At 37.4% G+C, this 25,668-nt stretch overlaps 1 protein-coding gene across 2 annotated transcripts in view; it reads left to right on the plus strand.

Annotated features, from left to right (window-relative positions):
• The window catches only part of LOC127520189 (seizure 6-like protein), a 52,073-nt gene that overhangs the window by 17,972 nt on the left and 8,433 nt on the right, over positions 1-25,668 (plus strand). The window contains exons 2-10 of one of the 2 annotated variants that reach the window (XM_051908119.1): positions 13,043-13,486; positions 15,634-15,773; positions 17,581-17,776; positions 18,263-18,448; positions 19,370-19,541; positions 19,620-19,789; positions 20,228-20,422; positions 22,916-23,054; positions 23,276-23,472. In XM_051908119.1, coding sequence (XP_051764079.1) covers positions 13,043-13,486; positions 15,634-15,773; positions 17,581-17,776; positions 18,263-18,448; positions 19,370-19,541; positions 19,620-19,789; positions 20,228-20,422; positions 22,916-23,054; positions 23,276-23,472 — 1,839 coding nt within the window. Of the gene's footprint in view, positions 1-13,039; positions 13,487-15,633; positions 15,774-17,580; positions 17,777-18,262; positions 18,449-19,369; positions 19,542-19,619; positions 19,790-20,227; positions 20,423-22,915; positions 23,055-23,275; positions 23,473-25,668 lie in introns of both variants that reach the window. The other variant, XM_051908117.1, reaches the window with a different exon arrangement.

Here is a 25,668-nt window from a genome sequence, read left to right on the forward strand (position 1 = left end):
CATGGTAGTTCATTGGTTTAATATTGTGTCCATGGTGCATTGGGCAGCACTTCAGGCAGAGATGATGTGTCATGTGCCCGGTCCCAATGTAATCAATGGCTGCTCCAGTTCAGCTTTAGATCTAGAGGGCTCGGCTGACCCATTGGGGGCATATAGCAACTGTCCCGAGACATCGACCCAATGTCTGTGCTGCTCTCATTAGCTTCCACTGGAAAAAAAAAATCATTATTTCTGGTTCCTGCTCTTCTCTGTCTCTATCTCTCTGGTGTGACTTCATAGTAATAGCCGCTGTAACTGCCATTGAGCTCAGGGCTGAGCGCCACAGCTAATGAGCCAGGTGTTCAAATTAGTGAGCAGGGCTGGAGATCCCTTGGGAAAATGGCTGCCGCCATATAGAGAATTTAGATTAATTAATGTTGGACTGTGCACTCGAGTCAATAGTTCAGATATAATTAATATGCAGCCCTTATAAGGTATTGTTTGGAAAAATATTGTGTTGGAGTGGTTGCCAAGGCTGCTGTAAGGTGCTCTAATTGGTTTTAGCATGTTGCTATGTGGTTGCTGTGGTGTTCTGAGTGGTTGCTAGGGTGGCATTTGCTAGCTCAAGTCATAAGAGACCATTCCAAGTCTCTGATAGTTTAATCTCTATAGATATAGGGTTAGGGTTAAATAATACTTTTATATAGCAAGGACATTACTAAATCAACATATTAGAATGATTTCTGAAGGATCATGTGACACAGCTTTGCATCACAGGAATAAATTACATTTTAAAATATATTCAAATAGAAAACAGTTATTTTAAATTGCAATTTTTTTCACAGTTTTTACAGTATTCCTGTTCAAATAAATGCAGGATTGGTAAGCATAAGAGACTTGTTTCAAAAACATTAAAAAAATCTTGCCAACCCCCCAAGAAAAGGTGAAGCTGATGGCTTAGAGCTGAACCCTTTGCCTTAACACCATAAAAAACCATTATATTATCTGTTTCTATCTGGTTTAATCAGATATCATCTCATTGCAAAGTTTCCTGCACGCAATGACAAATACAGTACAAGCTGTGATATCAGAGTCATGAACAAATGACTCTTATGAACAGGTTCTTTTTAATGAGTGAGTCAAAAAAGATTCAGCCTAAAACCTCCTCATGGGGTTTGCGCTGATAAGACTCATTCTCTCAGTAAATCGGTCAAAGCCATTACTGAGTTTACAACTGACTCTGCATATATATATTATAATAACATATTGATTATATATATTTATTTATTTATTTATAATAATAACAATATATTATTAATAATTAACTATACTAATATATGTATATTTTTAAATTATATAATATAGTTTTGTTTAACTCAACTGTTAAAAATTATTATACGGCTGGCTTAAAATGAACCCAAAATAGTTTGGAAATGAAAAAATCAGACACATAATTACAAGAGACAACAAAAATAATCAAAAGATGAACATTTATTAATAAGCAATTTATTCATTAAACTTATTAATAAATGTTCATTTATTAAAAATATTATTAAATGTTAATTTCCAACCCATTTTGGGTTTATTTTAAGCAAGGAATGCAGTAATTTTTAAACAATAGTTGAGTTAAATAAAACTACCCAGCAGGTTGGGCAAACATTTAACCCAATCACTGAGTTTGTCCATTTTTAACCCAACTTGGGTTATTTTTAACCCAGCATTTTTTAGAGTGTGGTTCCATGAAGAACCTTTAATAACCATGGAACCTTTCCATTCCACAAAAGGTTCTTTAGGCCCCGTTTACACTAGGCCCCGTTTTGTTTTAAAACGCATAACTTTTGCTACAGTTACGCCTGTCGTTTACACTACGCCGGCATTTTTGAACCTCGAAAACGAAGACTTTCGAAAACACTGCTGACCCCATTTTAGTTTGAAAACGCCGGGGTTGCGTTTCAGTATAAACGGACCAAAACAGAGACTTTTGAAAACGATGGCGTGGCTGCCCACGTTCGCTCTGCGTATCCTTGACGACAGTGTAAACAATAACATGGAGACTGAACTGCAAATTTTCATAGCTTTGTTGTAAATTTTAGCAGCCATTGTGCAGTTAAACTCTGCTTTTTTTTTTTTAATACTGCAGCTGCCTACATGCGCAAGAGGCAACTGTTTACACTTGTACGCGCATGAACAGTGTGCATGAACAGTCATGTGACGTAGACGGAGATCGTTTCAGAAACGCTGTGGAAACGCCAGTGTAGACGAGGATCGCTTTCATTTTAAAACTAGTGTAAACGGGGCCTTAGATTTTTAAAATGTTTGTTCTTTTAAGAACTGATCACTGAAAGGTTCTTTGGGGAACCAAAAACGGTTTCTATGGCATCACTGTGAAAACCCTCTTTTGGAACCTTCATTTTTAACAGTGAATATATTGTGCAGCCCTAGTAATATTCTTTTAGCAAATGCTGGCATTTATTAAAATAGGTCTAAGACATCAGATATTCATGGTGAGTGGTGATAGTGATCCCTGCGCTCCTACAGAAGAACCACTGCTGTACTGCAGACCTCCCAGAATGCTCAGCATGGCTCCAAGAACAACCGTTTGAGCTATAATACAGGTTGATGATTGTGAACACTGTCTGGTACTTGTCAGTTACCGACACTGTTATGTTTACTTTAAACACTTGTGTTTCTTTTCCCTGTGGTTTATAATTGTCACAGACAACTATTTAGCTAATTTCGTGTGTGTGACGTTTTGTAGCATGTAGTCATAAGCAATGTAGCCTTCACACATGGTGCTTTCCACGGCAACTGAATATGAATGGTTGAAAATGCGCCTCAGGAATTTACGGTTACAGTAATTGTCTGTTTGTCAGCTGTAAAGCGCGTCGAGAATGTCACCGGCGGTGGAAAGAGGAAGGGCATAAAAGCAGACAAATGTGGAGATTGAAAAGTCAAGGTTAGTTATATGTTTTTCTATTCAGCAATGCGTTCAAACCTTGACAAGCGTGCAATTCTTCCCCGCATCCATACAGCCAATGGCGGTGGCCTTTATCTGCTCTGCCCAGAAACACACAGTCTTGCTTAGTGTCTCTCTCTCCCTTTCTCCCCACCCTCCCACCGTCCTCTTTATCTCACGCAATCCCTCCTTTCACAACCACTCTGTTACTCTTTCTCTCTATGGTGGGATCATTGACACCTTTAATGAGTCAGCACACAGTCATAGCACTAAACGGTGATAATGGGATGCCGTGTAGACGGGGGAGATGTGGAAGTGTGTGGGAAGCTCTGCTCGAATCCGTGAGAGCGTGTTTACCGGTTCGGTCAAGTCATTTGTAGCTTATTTTAATGCCCTTTCTTGTACTATGACTGCCCACTTTCTTTCAGCGGCATTGCTTCCGGAAGTAGTTTTTCCTATTTATTTTCACCATAGGGAATTCAAATAAAGGGTTCTGAACCTTGACGCGAACCGACCAGCTCCCCGATGCATCACAATGTTATAAACTTTGACTTGAAGCATAAACAAAGTTAATTGTGGCAGGCAATATATTCCATGATTTATATTCAATTCATGGCGTGTTTTTGATTAGAAAAGAAAGGTTTATTTTAAATACGCTTAAGTTGGACTGCTGGAGGTTTGTTGGTAGAACTAACTGAAATAATGCATGATATGGTACAAAAATAGAAATTATTTTCATTTTTTATAATACAAGTACACACTTACTACACCATTCAAAAGTTTGGAGTTAAATGTTTTTGAAAAAAGTCTCTTATGCTCACCAAGGCTGCATTTATTTGATCAAAAATACAGTAAAACAGTAATATTTTTAAAATATTATTGCAATTAAATATTACTAGTTTCTATTTGAATATATTATAAAATGTAATTTATTCCTGTGATTTTCGGCATCATTACTCCAGTCTTCAGTGTCACATGATCCTTCAGAAATCATTCTAATATACTGATTTGCTGCTCAAGAAACATTTATTATTATTAATGTTGAAAACAGTTGTGCTGCTTCATATTTTTACATTTTTTGGACTCTGATGAATAGAAATAAAAATAAAAAAACAGCATTTATTTGAAACAGAAATCTTTTGTAACATTATAAATGTCCTTACTGTCATTTTTGATCAATTAAATGCATCCTTGCTGAATTAAAGTATTAATTTAACTAACTGCAAAAGTTTAAACAGTAGCTTATTTTTAATAGCTTAACAGTTTCATAATTGTATATAATAGTGTATATATAAGCAAGTATTCAGTCATTATAATTAAAAATATATTTTTGGTTTATTGCAAATATAGGCCTACACAAGCAGTTTGAGAAGTAGTAAGTAATTTCTATTACTGCAATTTTTGTTTTAATGGTAACAGCGACTTGTTTGGTGGATTTCTGTGAATTCTGCAAATAAACACGACTGGGGAAGAAAACCTGAATTGAATTCTCTTTGAATCGTGACTTCTACAGACCATCGCTCAACCTCAGAACCTGTCTTTATCGGATTTAATACGTTATTGCTAAAAGCCAGTTTTTCTATAAAGAAAATGAATAGGATTTTTACTTCTGGAACTCTGTTGTTGCTCTCTATAGCTGCTGGCTTTTAGCAACATCCTGATAAAGACGTAACTGTCTCGTGGAGGTAAATACACTGTGCTTTATCAACAGCAGAAAACGCTTGGTAAATCTCTCCAGGTTGTTGCGGCAACAGCGTCTAACTGAAAATCCTCCAACTGCTCTCTAGGCTGCAATTATGACAACTGAATGCCTCTATTTTGATTTTGGCATATTCGCTCCGAACCGCTTTTGGATTTGATCCAGACACACAAAGGGAGGCGGGATAGTAACCATCAAGCGTTTGTACTCAGTTGACAGGATCTCAGGGTTCTTTCTGATCCAGATTGGTCGGGATCTTCCTCTTGAAAAGACCATTGTGCCGCGTGATTGGCCCTCTTTCACCTCAGTTTGAATGTCAAAGGATGCTGCTGAGAGGAATTATATTCCTGGATTTCAAGAGACGAAAGGCCTGGGATAGGGCTTGTTACTGAGACAGGGAGCTTCAGCTGGAGTAACACAGGATGTTTTTATCCATGCTGTCATATTTCATAAAACCCTTTTAGATTATTTATATTGATGCACACATACTGTACAGTGTTACACATGTTGTTGTGTATTTACTTTCTAAAAATAGGAACTTATAAAAAAGTAAAGCTGAGTTACCACACTTTGTCTTTTTTGTAAATTATGTATCAAATCTCATTACAAAAATGTATTGTGGTAAATGGTAAAGACAGTATGTACCATGGTACCACTTGATTACATTATTCATATACTATGGTGTTTTGATGGTACTGTGTTTTGAAGATACAAAAAACTATGGTATTATTACCATGATTGTATGATGGTAGTACTTTTTGCAATTAAAAGCAACATTCAGGACAGTTTTAGGTGTACTGTATATATATATTTTTTTTCTTTCTCCTGGTGATTTTTAGTCAGTAGAAAGGTCTCTTTAGTGTCCTAAGCTACTGGAACTGTGACATTAATTGTCTACCGCCTGTAAACTGTGGTAAAACATTGTTTAAACACTTTCCAATAAATATCTGTAAAGCTATTAGGCAGCAAATGATCATTTTGTCCTCAAAGTTGATGTGTTAGAAGCAGGAAAAATGGGCAAGCGTAAGGATTTGAGCCAACAGTGGCCATCAGAACTGGACCTCGGAGCAATGAAAGAGGGTGCCTGGTCTGATGAATCACGTTTTCTTTTACGTCACGTGGATGTCCGGGTGCGTGTGCGTCGCTTACCTGGGGAACACATGGCACTAGGATGCACTATGGGAAGAAGGCAAGCCGGCGGAGGCAGTGTGATGCTTTGGGCAATGTTCTGCTGGGAAACCTTGGTTCCTGCCATCCATGTGGATATTACTTTGACACATACCACCTTGTTGCAGACCATGTACACCCTTTCATGGAAACGGTATTCCCTGGTGGCTGTGGCCTCTTTCAGCAGGATAATGCGCCCTGCCACAAAGCAAAAATGTTTAGGAATGGTTTGAGGAGCTATCTGCCAGAAACCACAGCACACCTTCAGGGGTCTAGTGGAGTCCATGCCTTGACAGGTCAGGGCTGTTTCGGCAGCAAAACGGGGACCAACACAATATTATATAATGATTGATTACCAGATTCATATATGTACAATCCAAAATCCATGCTACAAAAGAAGCAAACCCAGAAAAACAGCAGCTAGAAACTACCTTTATAAGCTCAGTCCGGTTTTAGACATTAATATTTCTCGCATGGTTGAGCTGCCACCGTTTTTCGCCCCTCCTGCGTTTTTCTCAGCGCTGGCCATTTATTGAATTGCATTTCTTCTGTTTCCGCCGTCACTGTCAGGAAAGCTGTCTGAGTCATAATCCGACAGAATAAGCAGTGTGCGGGGGGACGGAAAGAAGCCGAGTCGAGGAAACAAGATAAAGAAAAGACAGAGGCAGCGGGAGAGAGAGAGAGAGAGAGAGAGAGAGAGACGGAGGGAGAGAGACAGCATGAGAGAGAGCAGCAGTGAGGTTTAAGTTGATGACAGCTAGAGGAGGATTAATTTCTCAATCAGCAGCAGTGTTGGACTCTGTGCTCGTAGTAATTGCTGTGCTGTTGGGGCCCCTGTGTTTGGGGCTCATTATCTCATGTGAATGAATGGCGTTCACGGGGCCAGCTCAACCGCACTGACACCACTGCAAGACGCATCGTTGGCTCAGTGTGGACAGCTGTTAATGTGTCTACTTGACGTGAGCAATTTCTAACCGCTGGAATAGTTAATTTGTCATTCAGAGTAGCAGGGAAAATAACACCCTAGTCATTTCTGGTTATTAAAGTTTGTGCACGTGCTTGTTTTTTTGTTTGTTGTTATTGTTTGTTTATTTGATAGTTGATGTTGATAATTAGAGAGCAGGGTGATCAATGGGAATATATAGTTCTGATATAATTTATTAATAATATACAATTTACAAATTTATATATATATAGTTAATCAAATATATAGTTAGTTAATCAGATTCTACACTGTTTAATTGCTAAATGGAATACTGTATTTTTGGCATTTTTAATGTATTTGGTTTATTGTATTTTTTTTATTTGCAAATATATATATATATATATATATAAATTGTCCATATTTTCACAAATTAAAAATTGTTTCATAAATCATAATTTCATTATAAAAAAAAATCATAATCAATTGTTTCTACATTATTACTTGCATTTTTTAATTAATTTATTTAATTTGTTTTTATATTCACATATTTGTTTAATTAGCATATATGTGTGTGTATTTACATATTCTTACAAATTAAAAAAGTTATAAATTCTACATTATTGTTTATTGTTAAATTGATTTTTATTTGATTTTTAATTGATTAATTTAATTTTTATTGTAAAACTTGTGAATTTTTTGTTTGTTTGTTTATGTTTATATTTGATTGCTCAGTTGATTTATTAATTTACAGGGGGTTACTTCCGACATTTGTACGACATTTGCAGATTTTTCATATCCGGAGATTGCAGACAGCAGAAAAGCGGTTTCAGCGTTGACAAGCTCTTAATGTGTCTGCTTGCAATTTCTGACTGGTGAAATAGTTCATTTGACATTTAAAATAGCGGGTTTGAAAAATAGTGTCATTAAAATAGTCTCTCTCTCTCTCTCTGTGGATAATGGCTCCTGTCCTAACTATACAACCCCGTAGTGTTTAGTGGCGCTGGAGTTTCAGAGTCAGATGGTGTTGGCTTTGTCTGACCCACTTGCTATAAATAAAAGTCCAACGGCATTGAACAGCAATTCAACACGGTGAAAAAGATCCAGTGAACAATGGAGAGAAATTGCTACTTTTTGTCCCTATAGATTAAATGATTGACAGAGATAACACTGTGCACTCGCAAACAGTGATTATGGAAAGCTCTTGCCTCAAAACGAACCATTAATGGATGTGTTTTTGTTGTTTTGAGTGCTGAATCGCAATGAATGTATTATAAAATCCAATTTCTCATAGGTCAGATGTTTTAGTCATCTTATATGAATACAAATCTCTTTAATGCTTCAATTGTTTCTTCCAGATGACGATTAGATTAGAAGATCACAAAGAGGCTTTGCTGAAGTTGAGATTGTTCTTCTAAGAAAAAGACGGCATGTAATCTCAAATGTGGCTCCTCTAGAGTTTCAGAAGAGATCTCAAACTGCAGACTTTAGTATCTTGGCAACTCTGAGAGCAATCAAAGGTAAAAGATGAACTCAAACACATTTCTCATAATTTTTTCCCAAGATCAATTTATCTGAACAACTATCCACATTAATTTTATAGCTCTGTACTCTTTCTGTGTTTTAATAACAGTCTCGTTTGAGTCCATTTTTCTCTTTTAGAAGTTGATTTCTAAATTAATTGAGAATTCCTGCGATATAAGAAACCTCTCTCCAATGAAATGTGCAAAATAAATATATTTACAGACATTTCAGACACTGTTGAAGTTCTGTTAATAATTTTTTGACATGTAAGAGGTCTTTGTACCATTAAGGAGGACCTATTATGGTTTTTTACATGTTCAACTTTCTTTAGTGTGTAATGTTGCTGTTTGAGCATGAAAAAGGTCTGCAAAGTCACAAAGCACAGTCAGAGTTATTCTCTATATAAGTGTCACTATTTCTGAACACCTCCATTGTAGTCTTGAGTTTTCTTTTGGGAACGAACACGTCACAATATTCCTCATTTAAATAATTCACGCCCAAGGTGTACGCAAAATAAATGGACGTGGCAAAATAGAGTGTTGAAACGCACGGTTATGGTAAGGGGTGGGACATTTCCAATACACGCTCAAAGCAGTTGACCAATCACAAAACACTGGTCCAACCGACCAATCAGACCACGTTGTGCTTTTCGGGAGGAGGGGCTTCATAGAGACAGGAGCTAAACAGAGCGTTACTGACAGACTGGGAAGATAAGAACTGCAACAATCTCAAATATGTGAAAAATAATGTGTTTTTTGAACATTACTAGGAAACCTATTCTAGTAGAGCCCAAAAACAAGATCAAGACTTTGTAAAAACATCCTGTAAGTTTCATAGCTTTAAACAGAGCTTTAAACCTCAATAGAAACAGAACATGTATTTAACCGAGCTCTGAAAATGGTTCATTTGGATATTGTGGGATGTGACGTCACATGGGTAAATACATTTGCATATATATTTGCAAGTATAGGTCTCTGCAGAACAAAAAAGGGCGTTTCCCAAATTTTGGGGCGTTTTCAAACCGGTATAGGTGTTTTTAACTATCCAATCAAAAAAGTACGGAAGCCTAAGAGGCCATTCATTATTATTATTATTTTTCTTTCTTGTTTTCTTGTGATCGCAACTACTTTTTTAATGTCTAGATCATGAGAAAACAACTTATGTCTAGATCATGAGAAATAGAGAAAATGTGTTAACCTGAAATGATGACTCAGAAACCTTTAAACTAATTTTATTGACAATACAGACACTGTAGCCACAACCTGATGACAAACCTAAAACAAATCAAGTGACAAACAGATTCATCAAATAGCGAATGTTAGCTAATGTTAACTCTACATTGTGAGTGGAAGTAGATTGTTTTGAGCTTTTAATAACGGGTAGCTAGCTAGTAAATTCACACAAATGAAACATTAAACAACTGCTAGTTTACAACAACCCGCTTACGTTCATATGCAGGCAATCTCTCTCAGTGTTTTTCCAGGAATCTCCCACTCGATTTGAGCAAATCAGGTAAAGTGGTTGAAAAACACCTATCCCCTTTTGAAAACGCCCCAAAATTGGGAAACACCCTTTTTTGATCCGCAGAGACTTCATACACGCTTCTAGAGCAAGACTTCGAAGAATAGTCGAATAGACTGCCGTTCAGTCATTTAAGGAGGCACAGTGTAATGGAGAGTTCGCAAAGAAACTTTTGTTGACAGAAGAAGCAGCCGACTGTATTGAATCTGACAGCAGCTTCATCACAAACCGTAAGTAAACGATTTCATGATGCTTTGTCGGTTTTATGTGGATAATGTTTTCAAAACACTCGCATACAATAGTGAAGGGGCATTGATACTGTTTCCTATGCAATGATGTCCAATCATAACAGTGTCCATCGTTTACTGACAAGCCTTAAAGGAGCCACCCCTTAAAACAGATCATTTCAGACAGAGGGTCAGAATGAGGGTTGAAAATAATATTTTTTTCTGCATATATACAAAAAAAAAAACTTAATTAACATTATAAGTGAACCTCAAGAAACATATTAAAATATTTTTTTAAAAATCCATTTCATGACCCCTTTAAATATATTTCTTATAAATCCAGTAGTCAGCTGGCTTCTTGTTTGATTCTCTAATAAATTCAGAAGAGCATGTATAACATACATGGACCAATTAACTTTCACTAGAGGACGAAGTGGCCCTGTGCACTCCACATCAGGTGGTTTCCTCTTGTACTCACTTTCATTACATGTTTTATTGCTCAGACAACGTCCCTGGACAACACTCTATCACTCTCAGAGGGTAATAGCTTTTTTCGCCAGTGTAATTTAATTGATCAGGTGCTTCCTCTTTTTTCACCTTGAAGAATGGCCGCTCTGGTGAAAAAGCCAACAGAGATTAGAGTCTTATGCATCTGAATTAGTTTGTTATGTGTGTGTGTGTGTGTGTGTGTGTGTGTGTGTGTGTGTGTGTGTGTGTGTGTGTGTGTGTGTCTTTTTTTAAAATGTTTCAAAATCTGAAATTCAGTTAAAATGAGAAAAAAAAAATCCCACATTTTGAATGTGGTCTCATACTTTTGGATCCTTGCTGTATGTGGGAGTATATATAGTGCAGAAAATGGTCTTTTTTTTGGTCCAATTTAAACAAAGCATAAGCATGACAATTTAATGTCACTTTTTATATCTAACTGGCTCATTGATATCTTTTTGGCAGAAAATGAAAGGTTGAGGTGTTTCAGTGGCGTGAGAATGAGTTCAGGCGGTGGGTTGGTGTGCAGGAGGTGAAGCTCCACATATTAACACATGTAGGAAACGGCGTGTCGGTGCATTTCTTACGGCATCGTTTCTCCGACACGCTTCATTTGTGTTCCAGTCCATCCTCCCCATCAAGGACTGTCTGCAAACCTGAATCAGCAGCACAGAAAGAGAGGGAGTTTTAATAACTTAGAGTCCTGGCACTGGTCCACTCAGCCAGATAGCGCAGTGAAAACTAGATTCCCCCTTAGCTGGAACTCCCACCTCTTTTACACCGACCCCTCATCAGTGATACAGCTGACATCTGCCCTGAATGAATACAGCAGTGGAAGCCTGCACTTTACCATAACCTTATCGCAAATCATGCACATTATCGCACTTATGTGTTTGGCAACATGCTTTTCCAGAGGATGATTTCATAGCTCACAAGACTTATTCACATTCCACTCCCACCTTCAGAAAATGTACAAATCTGTTCAACTTTGTCTTAAAATTTCTTAAACATTAACTATGGAGTTAGAAAGTTAAATTATGGTTTTATAATATCCAGCTATTTTTTTTTATCATTATTTGTAGCAAATTATTTGTGGTAAATGTTTGTTTTTAAGAATACTTATTAATTATATTGCAAATAAAATGTCCTTTTTTTGTGGTGGAGCCAGTGAAAATGGTGTCAGTGACGTGTAACACCATGTCTTAAACGTACATTATGGAGCAGTGTTATTTTAGTATTATTTTTTATAGTATTATACTTTTTATTAATATTTTGAACAAACTTTTATTTTCATATTTTCAGTTTTTAATGAAATTTTTAGTATTTTTATGTGTTTTTGTCATTTTTTTTTTTTTTTTTTTTTTGTTGTTGTTTTTTAATATTTCTATTTAGGTTTAATTTTATTTTTCAGTTGTAGTTACAGTTGTAGCTCGATGATCTGCCAGTCGTGGGTCTTTCATGCGGAAACTCTCCTCATGTGTTTGCATAATGATGCCTTTAAAAGTAAATGGCCAAATAGATATTTATTAAAGTCCACATTGTTGTTGCAGATGAAAAATCACAGGGATAACATTAAATATTTTTTATCAGGTTAAATGTTGATTATTAGTCACTCAATGCCCTTTATCTAAACTTCTCTACTTAACCGTCAGTCATGCACATCTGCCATGTTTGTAGTTTTTCAACACTTTTTATTCATGTTTGTAGTTCTGAACTGAATCCTCCTCCAATATTAGTCGCAATAGTGTGCACGGATCTACACTTTGAAAATCTAGCGGAAACAGTAGACCATCTGGGGACTTTTGGCATACTCTTTTCAACATACTACGCTTTGAGACACACTTATTGTAATCTCACATGCTATTTAGGATGGATAGTATGCACATTGGGACGCAGGGAGATGCTGCATCTGAAATCGCATACTTCCCTACTATATAGTAGGCACAAAACACAGTATGTGACAAAAGAAGTATGTCCGAATTCACAGTACTCATGAAAAAGTATGCAAAATGTGCCGGGATGACCTACTAACTCTGGCGAGATTCTGAAGTGTGTATACGATAGACACTTTACTATCCCATGAGGCCACAAGAAAGGATTTATGAATGACAGTAAAGTGATGCAACTGACGCTGGTAGGTCACATGACTATGACAACATGACAGATGTAGTCTGGATTACATTCATACTAAACACACTCATATTATATAGAACATACTTTTTTTTAGCAGTTTAGTAATTACTTATTTAAAACAAGTATCTACTTGAGAGTATGCGATCGAGTATAGCGCTGTAAAAGTGTGTATAGGAGCTCAGATTATCTGATCTTGGAAGAATTTGATGAGAAATGTTCATATTGAGATCTTTGACTTTTGTTTGCAGACTTATCTTGACATTTTGAGACAGTGTTGAGATCTCTTCTGAAACTGCAGATATACCGGGCTCTATTTCTAATGAGACAAGTTTGAGAAGCAGAGCAAAGTCTCCATTTGCATTGATATCAGTTAAGTTTTCTTTAGTCCCTGCTAAATGTTCTCAAACTCTTTTTCTTTGTCCCAGAAGAGAGCGATTTGACCCCTCCACCCAGCCTCACTCCAGTGATGCAGGTGCCAGTCCCTAAAGAAACCCCCAGAGGAGTTGCGTCCATGGGGCAGGACTTCCTAGAGTCGGTCCTGTCTCGTAAGGATCATCTTTTGGCCCAGAAGGGTGTGACTCTTCCCAGCGGTTTACCACCTAATTTGGTGCCCATGTTGGGGAAGGGGCTCGGGGCCGGAGCAGATGCCCTGTCACCTGACCAGCCCTTCCTGAGGAAGATGCTCCCTGCACACAGCGGCACTGGCCACCCTACTTTACCTCCAGCCTACGACCTCCCCACCGAACCCCCGGAGGCCGTCGCAACGCCGAGCTGGGATACTGATGCTCCACCCGCACTCACAAAGCCTTCGGTCGCCACTGCAGTTCCCACCACTGTGAACGTTGAAACAGCGTCTGGTGTTCTCACCTCAGGTAAGACCGAGATTCAGAGAAACCTGAATCATCAATGAGTCATTATACTGTTGGCTGCTAGTAGTTGTTCCTCATGCTGCTGCACATTTACAAATAGTTGACCTTTAATTAACTTCATCGCATTCCCAGCAGTCTCGCCAGCTCTCATTGAAAGTGAATGACTTATGAAAATCATTGCCTAGCTGGGTTTCTGTTTAGTTTTTATGCAAGTGGAAACCCAAAGATGTGGATAAAACATCCAGAATGTGCATAAAAATATGCTCTTGCACATCAAAAAAAGTCACGTGACTGTGCCTCAAGTCATGTGACTGAATAATTCGCTCAGATGCAGTGCTGTTTTTTGGTGTGTTCAACTTGAAGCGGCGCTGTGCAGACTGATCAGTGTGTGACTTCAATGTACCACAAGAGTTGGTACTGAAATTTTAAAAATGTGACGATACCAGCATTTCCCCCTAGCATTTTGAGTGCTGTTGAGCGGATTCTTAAACACCTCTGATTGGCTATTGTGTTCACACGTTCAACAAAGATGTCTATTTACAACATGTTTTTGAAGCGTTGCCATTCTGGTGCCATTGTAGCCAATTACAGACACATCTGTTGAACGTGTGAACACAATGGCCAATCAGAGGTGTTTAAGAATCCGCTCAACAGCACTCAAAATGCTAGGGGAAAATGCTGGTATTGTCACATTTTTAAAATTTCAGTACTTGGTACCGAAGTGGGTACTTTTGACAACACTAGCAGATGGATCCGTAGATGAAAAACCAGGTACAGACTGTTACGATAGTCTCTGTGTCAGATTATGCGATTTTGACTCCTAAATTTTCTCCTAAATGTCAGACTACGCGTTGCTTCCCAACTAATCATCGCTTGACAGTGCGTGATGTCATCGAGAAGGCGGAACTAGAGACTGACTTCCGGAAACAAAAACGTAAACAAACAGGCTCCTGAAGCGGCATGTTAGCTTAAAGGGTTAGTTCACCCAAAAATGAAATTTCTGTCATTTATTACTCACCCTCATGTTGTTCCAAACCCATAAGACCTTCGTTCGTCTTCGGAACACAAATGAAGATATTTTTGATGAAATCTGAGAGCTTTCTGGCCTATGTCAGAACGCCGACTCATTATTGGCCGGCTCCTGCGGCAGCATCACACGCATGTGTCATGCTGCTCACGTGAACAGCGTCGTCCAATAATGAGCCAGCATTCTGATGTAGAACCTGGAAGCGCTGCACTGTGTTGTACTAGATTTGCATTGTTGATAACTGTGGAAATACATTATGTGTGAAAAGGGCCCATTACTAAAACTGAAAAAAAAAAAAATATTTAAAATGTATTTAAAATATAAAATATTTTAAAAGCTAAAAATATATATATATATATTAAAAATGAAAAAACATAAGTCATAAAAATTTTAATTTAAACAAATTATAAAAATAAAAGTGCCTATTTGCACCGAGTGCAAAGGTTATTTTCGCTAACTCCGCCAACCGTTGCCCAGATATTTTATTTTTAGTACTAATAACAGCATGACATTTTTTTCACTGTTTGCATTAGTGTAAACAAGATGCTAAGAATTTGTTGCTAACTATACTTCTTGCAAACAGTATCTATTTACACTTAGCATAAATAGCTGTAAAAGATCTATTTGCGACAAATTTCTCCCAGAAGTGATGATTTTGTTCGAGATGGAAACACAAGATGGAAATGCTGCTTTATTCACGAATTGTTTTGCAATTTTAAATTTGCAGCTTGAATGAAAATATAGCTAATTTGAACACCTGTATCTAGTATCTGATATTAGAAAGTTTTCTGAAGGATCATGTGACACTGAAGAGTAATGATGCTGAAAATTCAGCTTTGCCATCATAGGAATAAATTACATCTTAAAATATATTCAAATAGAAAACAGATATTTTAAATTGTAATAATATTTCATAATATTACTGTTTTACTGTATTTGTGATTAAATAATGCAGCCTTGGTGAGCAAAAACATTCAAATTATTCCAAACATTTGACCTGTAGTACAGCTGTACAGCTAGATGATTTCTCCTCACTGTTGCTCTCTTTCTCAAATCCCCTTTGTACAAATTCTCAGATGAACGGTTGGGTTTTTAATGTCGTCTGTCTGGCATTTTCCTCCAGCTGTAACAAACTGCAGGGTCAATTTCACCGACCCAGAGGGCTACATCGATTCTTCAGACGATCCGCCCCTTCCAGAAGGAGCGTTCCTGCAGTGCACGTACACAGTGACGGTGTACACTGGATACGGTGTGGAGCTACAGGTACACTTCCAGCTCTTCAGGGTTCAGATTTGTAGACATTTTAATATGAGGTTTGAATATTGCATCCATTAATCATACTTTCCTCCTCCTTCAAATGATATGACAAACTGCGCTGGATACTCTTGACTGAATGGGCACCTGTTAATGCATGAATCTCTTTAAATGACATGCTAATAGACTGTGTAATTCAACAAATAACCAGCTGCAGAACACCGACCACAGCATGTGGCCCCGAGGGAGTTATCTGGAAATGCAATCTGCTGCTTAACAAGCTTTTTTTTTTCTGCAATGCAATCTGATTTCTCCTGTGCCTAGCACATTTTCCCAACACCCTCGGATACAGGTGACTGCGCTTAACAACTCTGTGTCCAGTCGAACGTGCCCTCTAGTGGCAGATGATGTAATTGCAGGGATCTAATTACTGGAGTTGAGCACTTTGGGCAGGCAGCAGTATGTTCCCAGGAAGCCAGAGCCGCACAAGCAGATGTTAATGAGAGAAACGGGGGCTCGTTGCCACAGTGCCCGCGTGCAGCCCGCTGTAATCCCGTGTCCATGTCCGCTCTCCCTCTGTGGATAATTCATGCCCGTGACATAATCTCTAATTACCACTTTAATCCACAGCCAAAGGCCTGCTGTGTGTTTGTGTGTCTGTGTGTGTGTGTGTGTGTGTGTGTGTGTGTTAAATATTCTGCCGCAAGGGATTAAAACACTTGGTATGTATACACACATGTCCTCATGGGATCGGATGAGATACGGATAATAATTCACGCTGGCCATGATATGGTTTAAAGTCAACATGAAATCAAAATGCACACTTTTTACTTTCTTAAAGGGATAGTTCACCCAAAAATGAAAATTTTATCATCATTTACTCACCCTCATGTTGTTCCAAACCTGTACAAGTTTCTTTCTTCTGTTGAACACAAAAGAATATATTTTGAAGAATATTAGGCAGTTGAGGGCAGCCATTGACTTCCACAGAATTTTTTTTTCCTACTATGGAAGTCAAAGGGTGCCACCAGTATCGTTTTAATATATATTTTTAATAAAAATATGAATGCACATATATATATATATATATATATACATATACCGATCAGGCATTGAGAGGTGAATTGAATAACACTGATTATCTCTTCATCACGGCACTTGTTAGTGGGATATATTGGGCAGCAAGTGAACATTTTGTCCTGAAAGTTGATGAGTTAGAAGCAGGAACAATGGGCAAGCGTAAGGATTTGAGCGAGTTTGACAAGGACCAAATTGTGATGGCTAGACGACTGGGTCAGAGCATCTCCAAAACTGCAGCTCTTGTGGGGTGTTCCCGGTCTGCAGTGGTCAGTATCTATCAAAAGTTGTCCAAGGAAGAAACAGTGGTGAACTGACGACAGGGTCACGGGCGGCAAACAAGTCCAATCCATGGAGGCTCCACCTCGCAACTTACAGGACTTAAAGGATCTGCTGCTAACATCTTGGTGCCAGATACCACAGCACACCTTCAGGGGTCTAGTGGAGTCCATGCCTCGACGGGTCAGGGCTGTTTTGGCAGGCAAGGGAGACCAACACGATATTAGGAAGGTGGTCATAATGTTATGCCTGATTGGTGTATATATATTTTACGTATTTTTTATGATTAAAAAGGGACATTATCCCTTTATATATTTTTATATTTTGAGAATTACCCGCATGGAAGTACCTTGGTATTATCATCAGATACCATCATTGTACCATAGTACACTACATGCTATACATACTTCATAATGTATTGTGGGTTTCTTACCAGATGATTGGCATTCCTTTGTTGTAGGTCAAAAGTGTCAACCTGTCAGAGGGAGAGCAGCTGTCAATCAGAGGGGTAGATGAAGGCGGAACCTTGCTCGTACTGGCCAATCAGACGCTTCTGGTGGAAGGTCAGGTGATCCGCAGTCCAACCAACACGCTGTCCGTGTTCTACTGTTCGTCTCCAGAGGGAGGAGTCGGCATGTTTCAGCTGCATTATCAAAGTGAGTCTTTTTCAAAACAAGTCACTTATGCGTTAAACAGGGCATCTTTGGGACTTGTGGTTTTATAGAGATAATTGCTCTTTTACATAAAACTGTGAAGTTTATATAATATTACGGTAATGAATCCCACAGGTGCTTATGTAAATGTTAAAAACACTCCTCATCCAGAAGTCTCAGTAGTTGACTTTGCCTCCAAACTTTTAATTGAAAAATTCTCCGTTTGGTTAATTTGCTCTGTTATCTAACTTGATAGCTTCTGCCATATCCATTAACCGGCTAATGTTCTCGTAGTTTCACTCCAGGGCTCATTTCACAAGGCTGTCTTTGGTTGCAATTTGTTTTGATCAGCCTTCTCAAGTGGAACTAGCATTCATTTTACTCATAAATGATTAAAGGAATAGTTCACCCCCGAAAAAATCTGTCATTATTTACTCAGATGTCATAAAAGGAGAATTTAAAAAGGATAATCTGGTCTTTCTTGTCCAGTTTTTCGCCTGAGTTGCGCCCTACCTCGACGGCCTCATTTTGGGGAGGTGTCAGTAAAAGATCTGCATCCCGGAGGCACGGCCCATTTCCAGTGTCACATGGGATACCACCTGCAGGGGGACGCCACACTCACATGCCTCAATGCCTCGCTGCCTGTGTGGAGCCAACGCGAGCCAAGCTGCAGAGGTGAGACACTGAGGAACAGCTGAAAAGTGCTGAAATGTTAATAATTAGTAGTCATTTAAACAAACCCTCAACACTAAGTATTAAACTTATATATTCTTTCTAAGCTTATATATTCTCACCTGGAAGAGAAATCAAGTGGGCAAAAAAATCCCATAGGCTTACATTGGTGGAGAGTCATATCTAGAGAGAAAAAATATAATGATATATAATAAAAATTTAGTTTTTATTTTATATTTATTTTGTGTTTTCCCTCTCTTTTCTATATGAAAAGAATTTATAATATATATTTTATAATATTTGTATATGTTTATTTTATAAATGTATTATATATATATATATATATATTATATATATTATAATTATATTATAATTAGCCAGTCAAACCAAAAATTACTCAGACATTTTTTATATTTTTGATATATTTTTACTAGTGGGTGCAGGACACTATAATTCATTTATATAAGTGAGGATAGCAAAATAAAGTAAACTGTGACATATTATACTCAAAAATTCTTCATACAGTGGACTACCAGTAATAATTTGGAACCAAAAATTATTCAGACACTTTGACCTGACCATGTTTTGCTTAAGTGTTATCTGACATAATTAAGATTAATTTTTTCTGACAGTTTAACTCTGAGATCTTGTCATATTTTATTACCATTTTTTTAAACTATAGTGAATAAACTGTATTAATTAATGAAATGTTCAAGGTGTCTAAATAAATATTGGTTTGACTGTATGTATTATATGTATTATATTTATTATATAAATACATATTTTTTGTAAATAAAAATTATATATATATATATATATATATATATAACAACTTTAATATTATACTTTCTTTTATTATGTATTTTAAAAAATGAATCACAACCCTTTCTCTTAGTTACACATGTTCCATATGTTCTTTTCCAGCTTTGTGTGGCGGGGTTGTAAAAAACGCCATGGTGGGCCGTGTTCTGTCCCCCTCACCCCATTCGGGCCCTAACAGCACCCTGGACCGCAGCTGCTCTTGGTCACTGGAGGCTCCTAATGGCCAAAGGCTGCACCTGCATTTGGAGAGAATGGTGTTGGGTCCGACAGACAGGTAAATGCACGTATCTTTTAAATCAATGCATGCTTTTTATATGTATATAAGCGGCTCAGCCTTTCTCCCATGATACAGGCTTGTCTTATGGAGCGGCCTCAACGCAGGTTCGGTGGTCCTGTTTGATTCCGGCCATGGTGGCCCAATCCCGTTTGAAGGAGTGATCAGCGAAGGCCCGGCTGTTCGGGTCCAGTTTATAACAGACCAACCTAACAGTCACAACACTGGCTTCAATATACGTTACGAAGGTAGGCCGGTTTGATCTCTGTAACACAAAATATGTCAGGCAGATTCATCAAACAGCAAGTATTTATTTATATTTGGTAACATTAGTTAATACAAATGCAACTGTTCATTGTTAGTTCATGTTAGCTCAGGTCCATTAAATAATATTAACAGATACAACTTTTGATTTTAAGAATGTATTAGTAAATCTTGAAATGAACATTAACAAACATTAATAAATGCTTTAGAAGTGTATTCATTGTTAGTTCATGTTCACTAATGTTAACAAATGGAACCTTATTGTAAAGTTTTTTTTATTATTATTCTATATTCATATCTTATAGTATATCTCATGCAATAACATATATATTTTAACATATATATAAATAACATCCAACATGTTTCTCTGGATTGTTTATTGTTAGCTCAAGGTAACAGAACTTCTAATTCTTCACGTTTAGCATTCGAGAAGGGCCACTGCTATGAGCCGTACATCCAAAATGGAAACTTCAGCACGACAGACCCGACTTACGGCGTTGGGACGGTGGTGCAGTTCACCTGTGACCCCGGCCACTCGCTGGAGCAGGGCCCGCCCGTCATTGAGTGCATCAACACACGAGACCCCTACTGGAACGACACAGAGCCGCTCTGCAAAGGTAGACTCGTGACACTACGACATCTACGCCAGACTATAACATTACCCTACATGTTACATAATACACATCACTACGAGATAACATTAATCATTTGCTAAATGTCATGGGATGGCAGATTTGAAGCTAATTGGAACATTTTCTCTAATTATGTTATGGTAATTGCGTTGAATGTTAATGGCATGTTAATATCCAAAACAGCCTTTGATCTACTAGTGCTTTTTAGAATTTCATATTTTTTGCTGCTAGGCTGATGAATATTGTGTTGGCCTAATCATCAGTAGTTGATCAGTATTAGTTATTGCCCTATATTTAACCTTGTTGTAATTCATCTTTAGATGGGATAAATGAGTTTTTCTGTGACTGACAATAGGTTGTAATAGATAACAGCTGAACATAACACTGGTCAACCCCACATGATGTATTACACACGCTTGTTATCGCATGGGTGTCACATGCAATTAATATTGAAATGCACATTCAAATCACAGCCAAATATACAGGACACACTTTAGAGTATAGTGAACATATATATTTACACAGTGCTGCTTGAAAGTTTGTGAACCATTTGCAGAATCTGTGAAAATGTGAATAATTTTAACAAAATAAGAGGGATCATACAAAATGCATGTCATTTTTTTATTTAGTACTGTCCTGAATAAGATATTTTATATAAACAATGTTTACATAAAGTCCACAAGACAAAAAAATAGCTGAATTTATTAAAATGACCCCATTCAAAAGTTTGTGAACCCTTGATTCTTAATACTGTGTGTGGTTACCTGGATGATCTTTGACTGTTTTTTTTTTTTTTGTTTTGTGATGGTTGTTCATGAGTCCCTTGTTTGTCCTGAGCAGTTAAACTGCCCAATATTCTTAAAAAAAATCCTCCAGGTCCCAAAAATTCTTCAGTTTTCCAGCATCTTTTGTGTATTTGAACCATTTCCAGCAGTGACTGTATGATTTTGAGATCCATCTTTTCACACTGAGGACAATTGAGGGACTCACACACAACTATTAAAAAAGGTTCAAACATTCACTGATGCTCCAGAAGGAAACACGATGCATTAAGAGACGGGGGGTGAAAACCTTTTGAATTTGAAGATCAAAGAATATTGTACTTAATTTGTCTTCTGGCAAACATTTAAGTGTCTTCTGTTGCTTCCGAAGGGCAGTACTAAATGAAAAAAACTAATTACATTTAAACAAAATAAGAAAAATTTGGACATCTTTATCCTGTTCAAAAGTTTTCACCCCTGACTCTTAATGCATCGTGTTTCCTTCTGGAGCATCAGTGAATGTTTGAACCTTTTTTAATAGTTGTGTGTGAGTCCCTCAGTTGTCCTCAGTGTGAAAAGATGGATCTCAAAATCATACAGTCACTGCTGGAAAGCGTTCAAATATGCAAAAGATGCTGGAAATCTGAAGAATTTTCGGGACCTGGAGGATTTTTTTTGAAGAATATTGGGCAGTTTAACTGCTCAGGACAAACAAGGGACTCATGAACAACCATCACAAAACAAAAAAACAGCCGTAGATCATCCAGGTAACCACACACAGTATTAAGAATCAAGGGGTCACAAACTTTTGAGCGGGTCGTTTTTATAAATTCAGCTATTTTTTTGTCTTGTGGACCATATGTAAAAAAAATGAATGTAAAATATCTTACTCAGGACAGTACTAAATAAAAAATAACATGCATATTGTATGATCCCTCTTATTTTGTTACAATTATTCACATTTTCACAGATTCTGCAAGGGGTTCACAAACTTTCAAGCAGCACTGTGTATATATATATATATATATGTTCACTATACTGTTTAACCATAATCAAAGTACTCTCTCAATATTCAAAGTGCAAACAAGCAGGAAACAGAGCTAAGTGATGGTTACAACTACACAGCCCAGCCTAAGATAGCTTTCATATTGGGAGATATTTGCATGCATCAGGGAGCCGTTTTCAAAATGCGGGTATTGAAATCACATTTGAGTGTGCGCTCGCGTTTTACTTTCGCTTTCGATTTTGCGATCACGCCTACTCTGTGAATAGGGAGCGGTGGTGCTGAGCGCGCATTCTACAAGATAAGACATTTATCAGATGCTTGCACTGTTGTGCAACGAATCCTCCGCCGTGGTCTTGTCAGTCATCTCGTCACTTACTCTCTTAAACAGTAAACTCTGATTCCTGCTGCACTATGTACAACTCTGCAGCTCGTGTTGGATGAGTTGTATGGGATTGAAGCTACAGTTATTCAACTGAATTAAATATTTTATATATACATATATATATATATACACATATATATATATATATAATATGTATATATATATATATATATATATATATATATATATATATATATACACATATATATATATATAATATATATATATATATATATATATATATATTGAAATTTGTTCCACTGAATCATGAGATAGACAACAATGTGACAGAGAAATCAATGTGACATGTGTCTGTCGACTCTCTGCAGCTCTCTGTGGCGGTGACCTGTCCGGCCCCAGCGGCGTTATTCTGTCCCCAAACTGGCCCGAATGGTACGGGGAGGGCGAAGATTGCAGCTGGAGGATTCACGCCGGCGAGGATAAACGCGTCCTGCTGGACGTGCAGCTGTAAGTCCATCTGGAACATTCTGTTCTGAGAACAACAGCAAAGTCTGCTGGTTTAGCTGCTCTGGTGGCTGATGCGTCAAGCTGCTGCTGAAATCCAATGAAACCCACAGACCTGCTGGATGCGATGACTCACCAAACCGCCTGAATGACTCGTTCATTTTCTCATTTCCTCCCACACCACTCACCTCTCGCCCACTGTCTCTCTCTCTCTCTCTCATTAGCTTGAATCTGAGCGACAGTGATATGCTAACCATTTTGGATGGAGATGAGGTCACAACGCGTATATTGGGCCAGTTTGTTGGGGGCACCAGCCCGTTTAAGATGTCCTCCTCGACCCCTGACCTCACCATTACCTTCCACTCAGACCCAGCCGGCCTGGTCTTTGGGAAGGGTGAGGGTTTTATCATCAACTACATGGGTAAGGACACTCTAGCTAACAGTTAAAAGGCATAAATTAGTCTCAGTCTCATGCATATTGCAAAGAAATGGCAAGAAGAGTGTTTTTTCTGGAGCTGAAGAGTTTTGTTTGTATAATATGTAAAATATCTTCGAGAACACAACACTTTCTAATTATTATTTTTTTGATATCCCTTTTTTAAAATATTTCTATTTAACTGTATTGTGTATTTTTATTTTTGATTTATTTTTAGTAATTCAACTTAAACTTATCTTATTTCAGTTAGTTGCCAAGTCAACTTTTCTAATCCATTATATATAATGTACATAATTTTTTAATAATTATAAATATAATTATATTTATTAGATATAATTAGATACCTATATATATATATATATATATATATATATATATATATGTATGTATACACACACACACACACAGTAATATTAAACTAAATATTTCATACATAATTATGATAAATATAAGAAAAATTAATAAAATAAACAATAAATACTGTATATTTAGCATATTGGCATTTTTGCCTTTATTATGATAGGACAGGAAGCAGACAGGACGCAAATTGGGAAAGAGAGAGGGGGACATGATCGGGAAAGGCCCATGAGCCGGGACTCGTACTCGGGTCGCTATATGTTGGTGTGCTGCCCACAAGGCTATCGGCACCAACATGCACACACACACGTATATATATATATATATATATATATTCAACATTTCATTTCAGTTAGTTGCCAACATTTCCCATTTAGTTTTTTATGTCATTTTTATAGTAGTTTTTAGTTTTAGTTAACAATAACAACACTGGGCCAGACTTTGTTGATAGCCAAAAGTCTGGCTGAATGAAATTAGTCCGTCACAGTATTTCATTTCCCACCTCTCACTTTTAAAGACAAGCTTTATACGCAAACTTTCAGTCTGGCATGAGTCTCACAAACTCACAAAGAGTCTCAATGCAACTCTTTCTTTTTAAATTACTTCAACCGATTCATTATGTTCTCAAGCGGTCGACATGCATTTCAATCAATGCTGGGGGTTTTTTTTGCAGAGGCGCAACTTTTTTCAGCTCCTGAAATCTCCCATCATTCTCTTCTCCTCCTTCTCTCCTGGCTGCCCTCATTCATTCACATTTAGTTTTGTTTCTATCCTCTCCCATAGGATACACACACACACACACATAGCACTTTCGCATGCAATCTCCAGTAATGGCTTGAACTAAAGAGACAGAGATTCTCTTTTTATGTTCGTATAATGGTAGAGGATAAAGTTCCCAAGAGAATAAAGGTCACTGATGCCCTATGAATTCATAATGGCGGCTGATTTGCACATTATCAAACCGCTCATGAACTGAATGCATGTGGAATCTAAAGAAAACCCCATTAGCACTGCGCTAACATCATACACGAACATCCAGCCATGCTAAGAATAATTGATCTGTTGAAAAACTGTTTTGAATGCCTTTAAATAAAAAATTCATTTGCTTAGACCTTTTACATTTATTTATAATTCTTTTGCCAGCTACAAGATCTGAAATCTTATGAATAAAGAAGTAAAATTGTCAGATCTCTGACCTAGCGGTTAGCGCATATGCTCCTACACACCAAGCCAACACGTTTATGTGGGCGAAGCAAGTTCAAGTTGACTTTTTGATTCCAAAAAGGCCAAAAATAATATAAAACTAGATTTTACATTTCCTAAAAATGAGTGAGTGGTGCTTGCCCATGCATAAGTCCCTCCGAGATGCTAGGGTGTTGTTGTGGGTGGTTGTTAGCTGTTAGCGCTTTGCTGTGTGGTCACCAGAGTGTTCTGGGTGGTTACTTACTGGCCTGGGTCAATAAAACCCACCCTAATTTTATTGATATTCTTTATTTAAATGGTATTCTGGTCTTTATGACGCAGATCTCTCCTTTAATCAATGTAGATGGGACTTTTATCATCTGCTAGACAAAAAATCTTAAGTAATAACGCACCTCTTACGGCTAATCTAGTGTGTAGGTACTGTATTGAAGCTTCATTCTGCTGTGGAATAAAAAATAAAAAAGGTAATAGCGACTTTTTATCTCACAATTCTGACTTTTTTCCCCCTGTAATTCCAAGTTTATATCTCACAATTCAGACTTTATTTCCCACAATTGCAAGTTTATAACTTGCAATTCTGACTTTTTTTCTCAGAATTGTGGAATATAAACTTCTAATTGC

The sequence above is a fragment of the Ctenopharyngodon idella genome, chromosome 10, assembly GCF_019924925.1.
Source record: "Ctenopharyngodon idella isolate HZGC_01 chromosome 10, HZGC01, whole genome shotgun sequence".
NCBI lineage: Eukaryota > Metazoa > Chordata > Actinopteri > Cypriniformes > Xenocyprididae > Ctenopharyngodon > Ctenopharyngodon idella.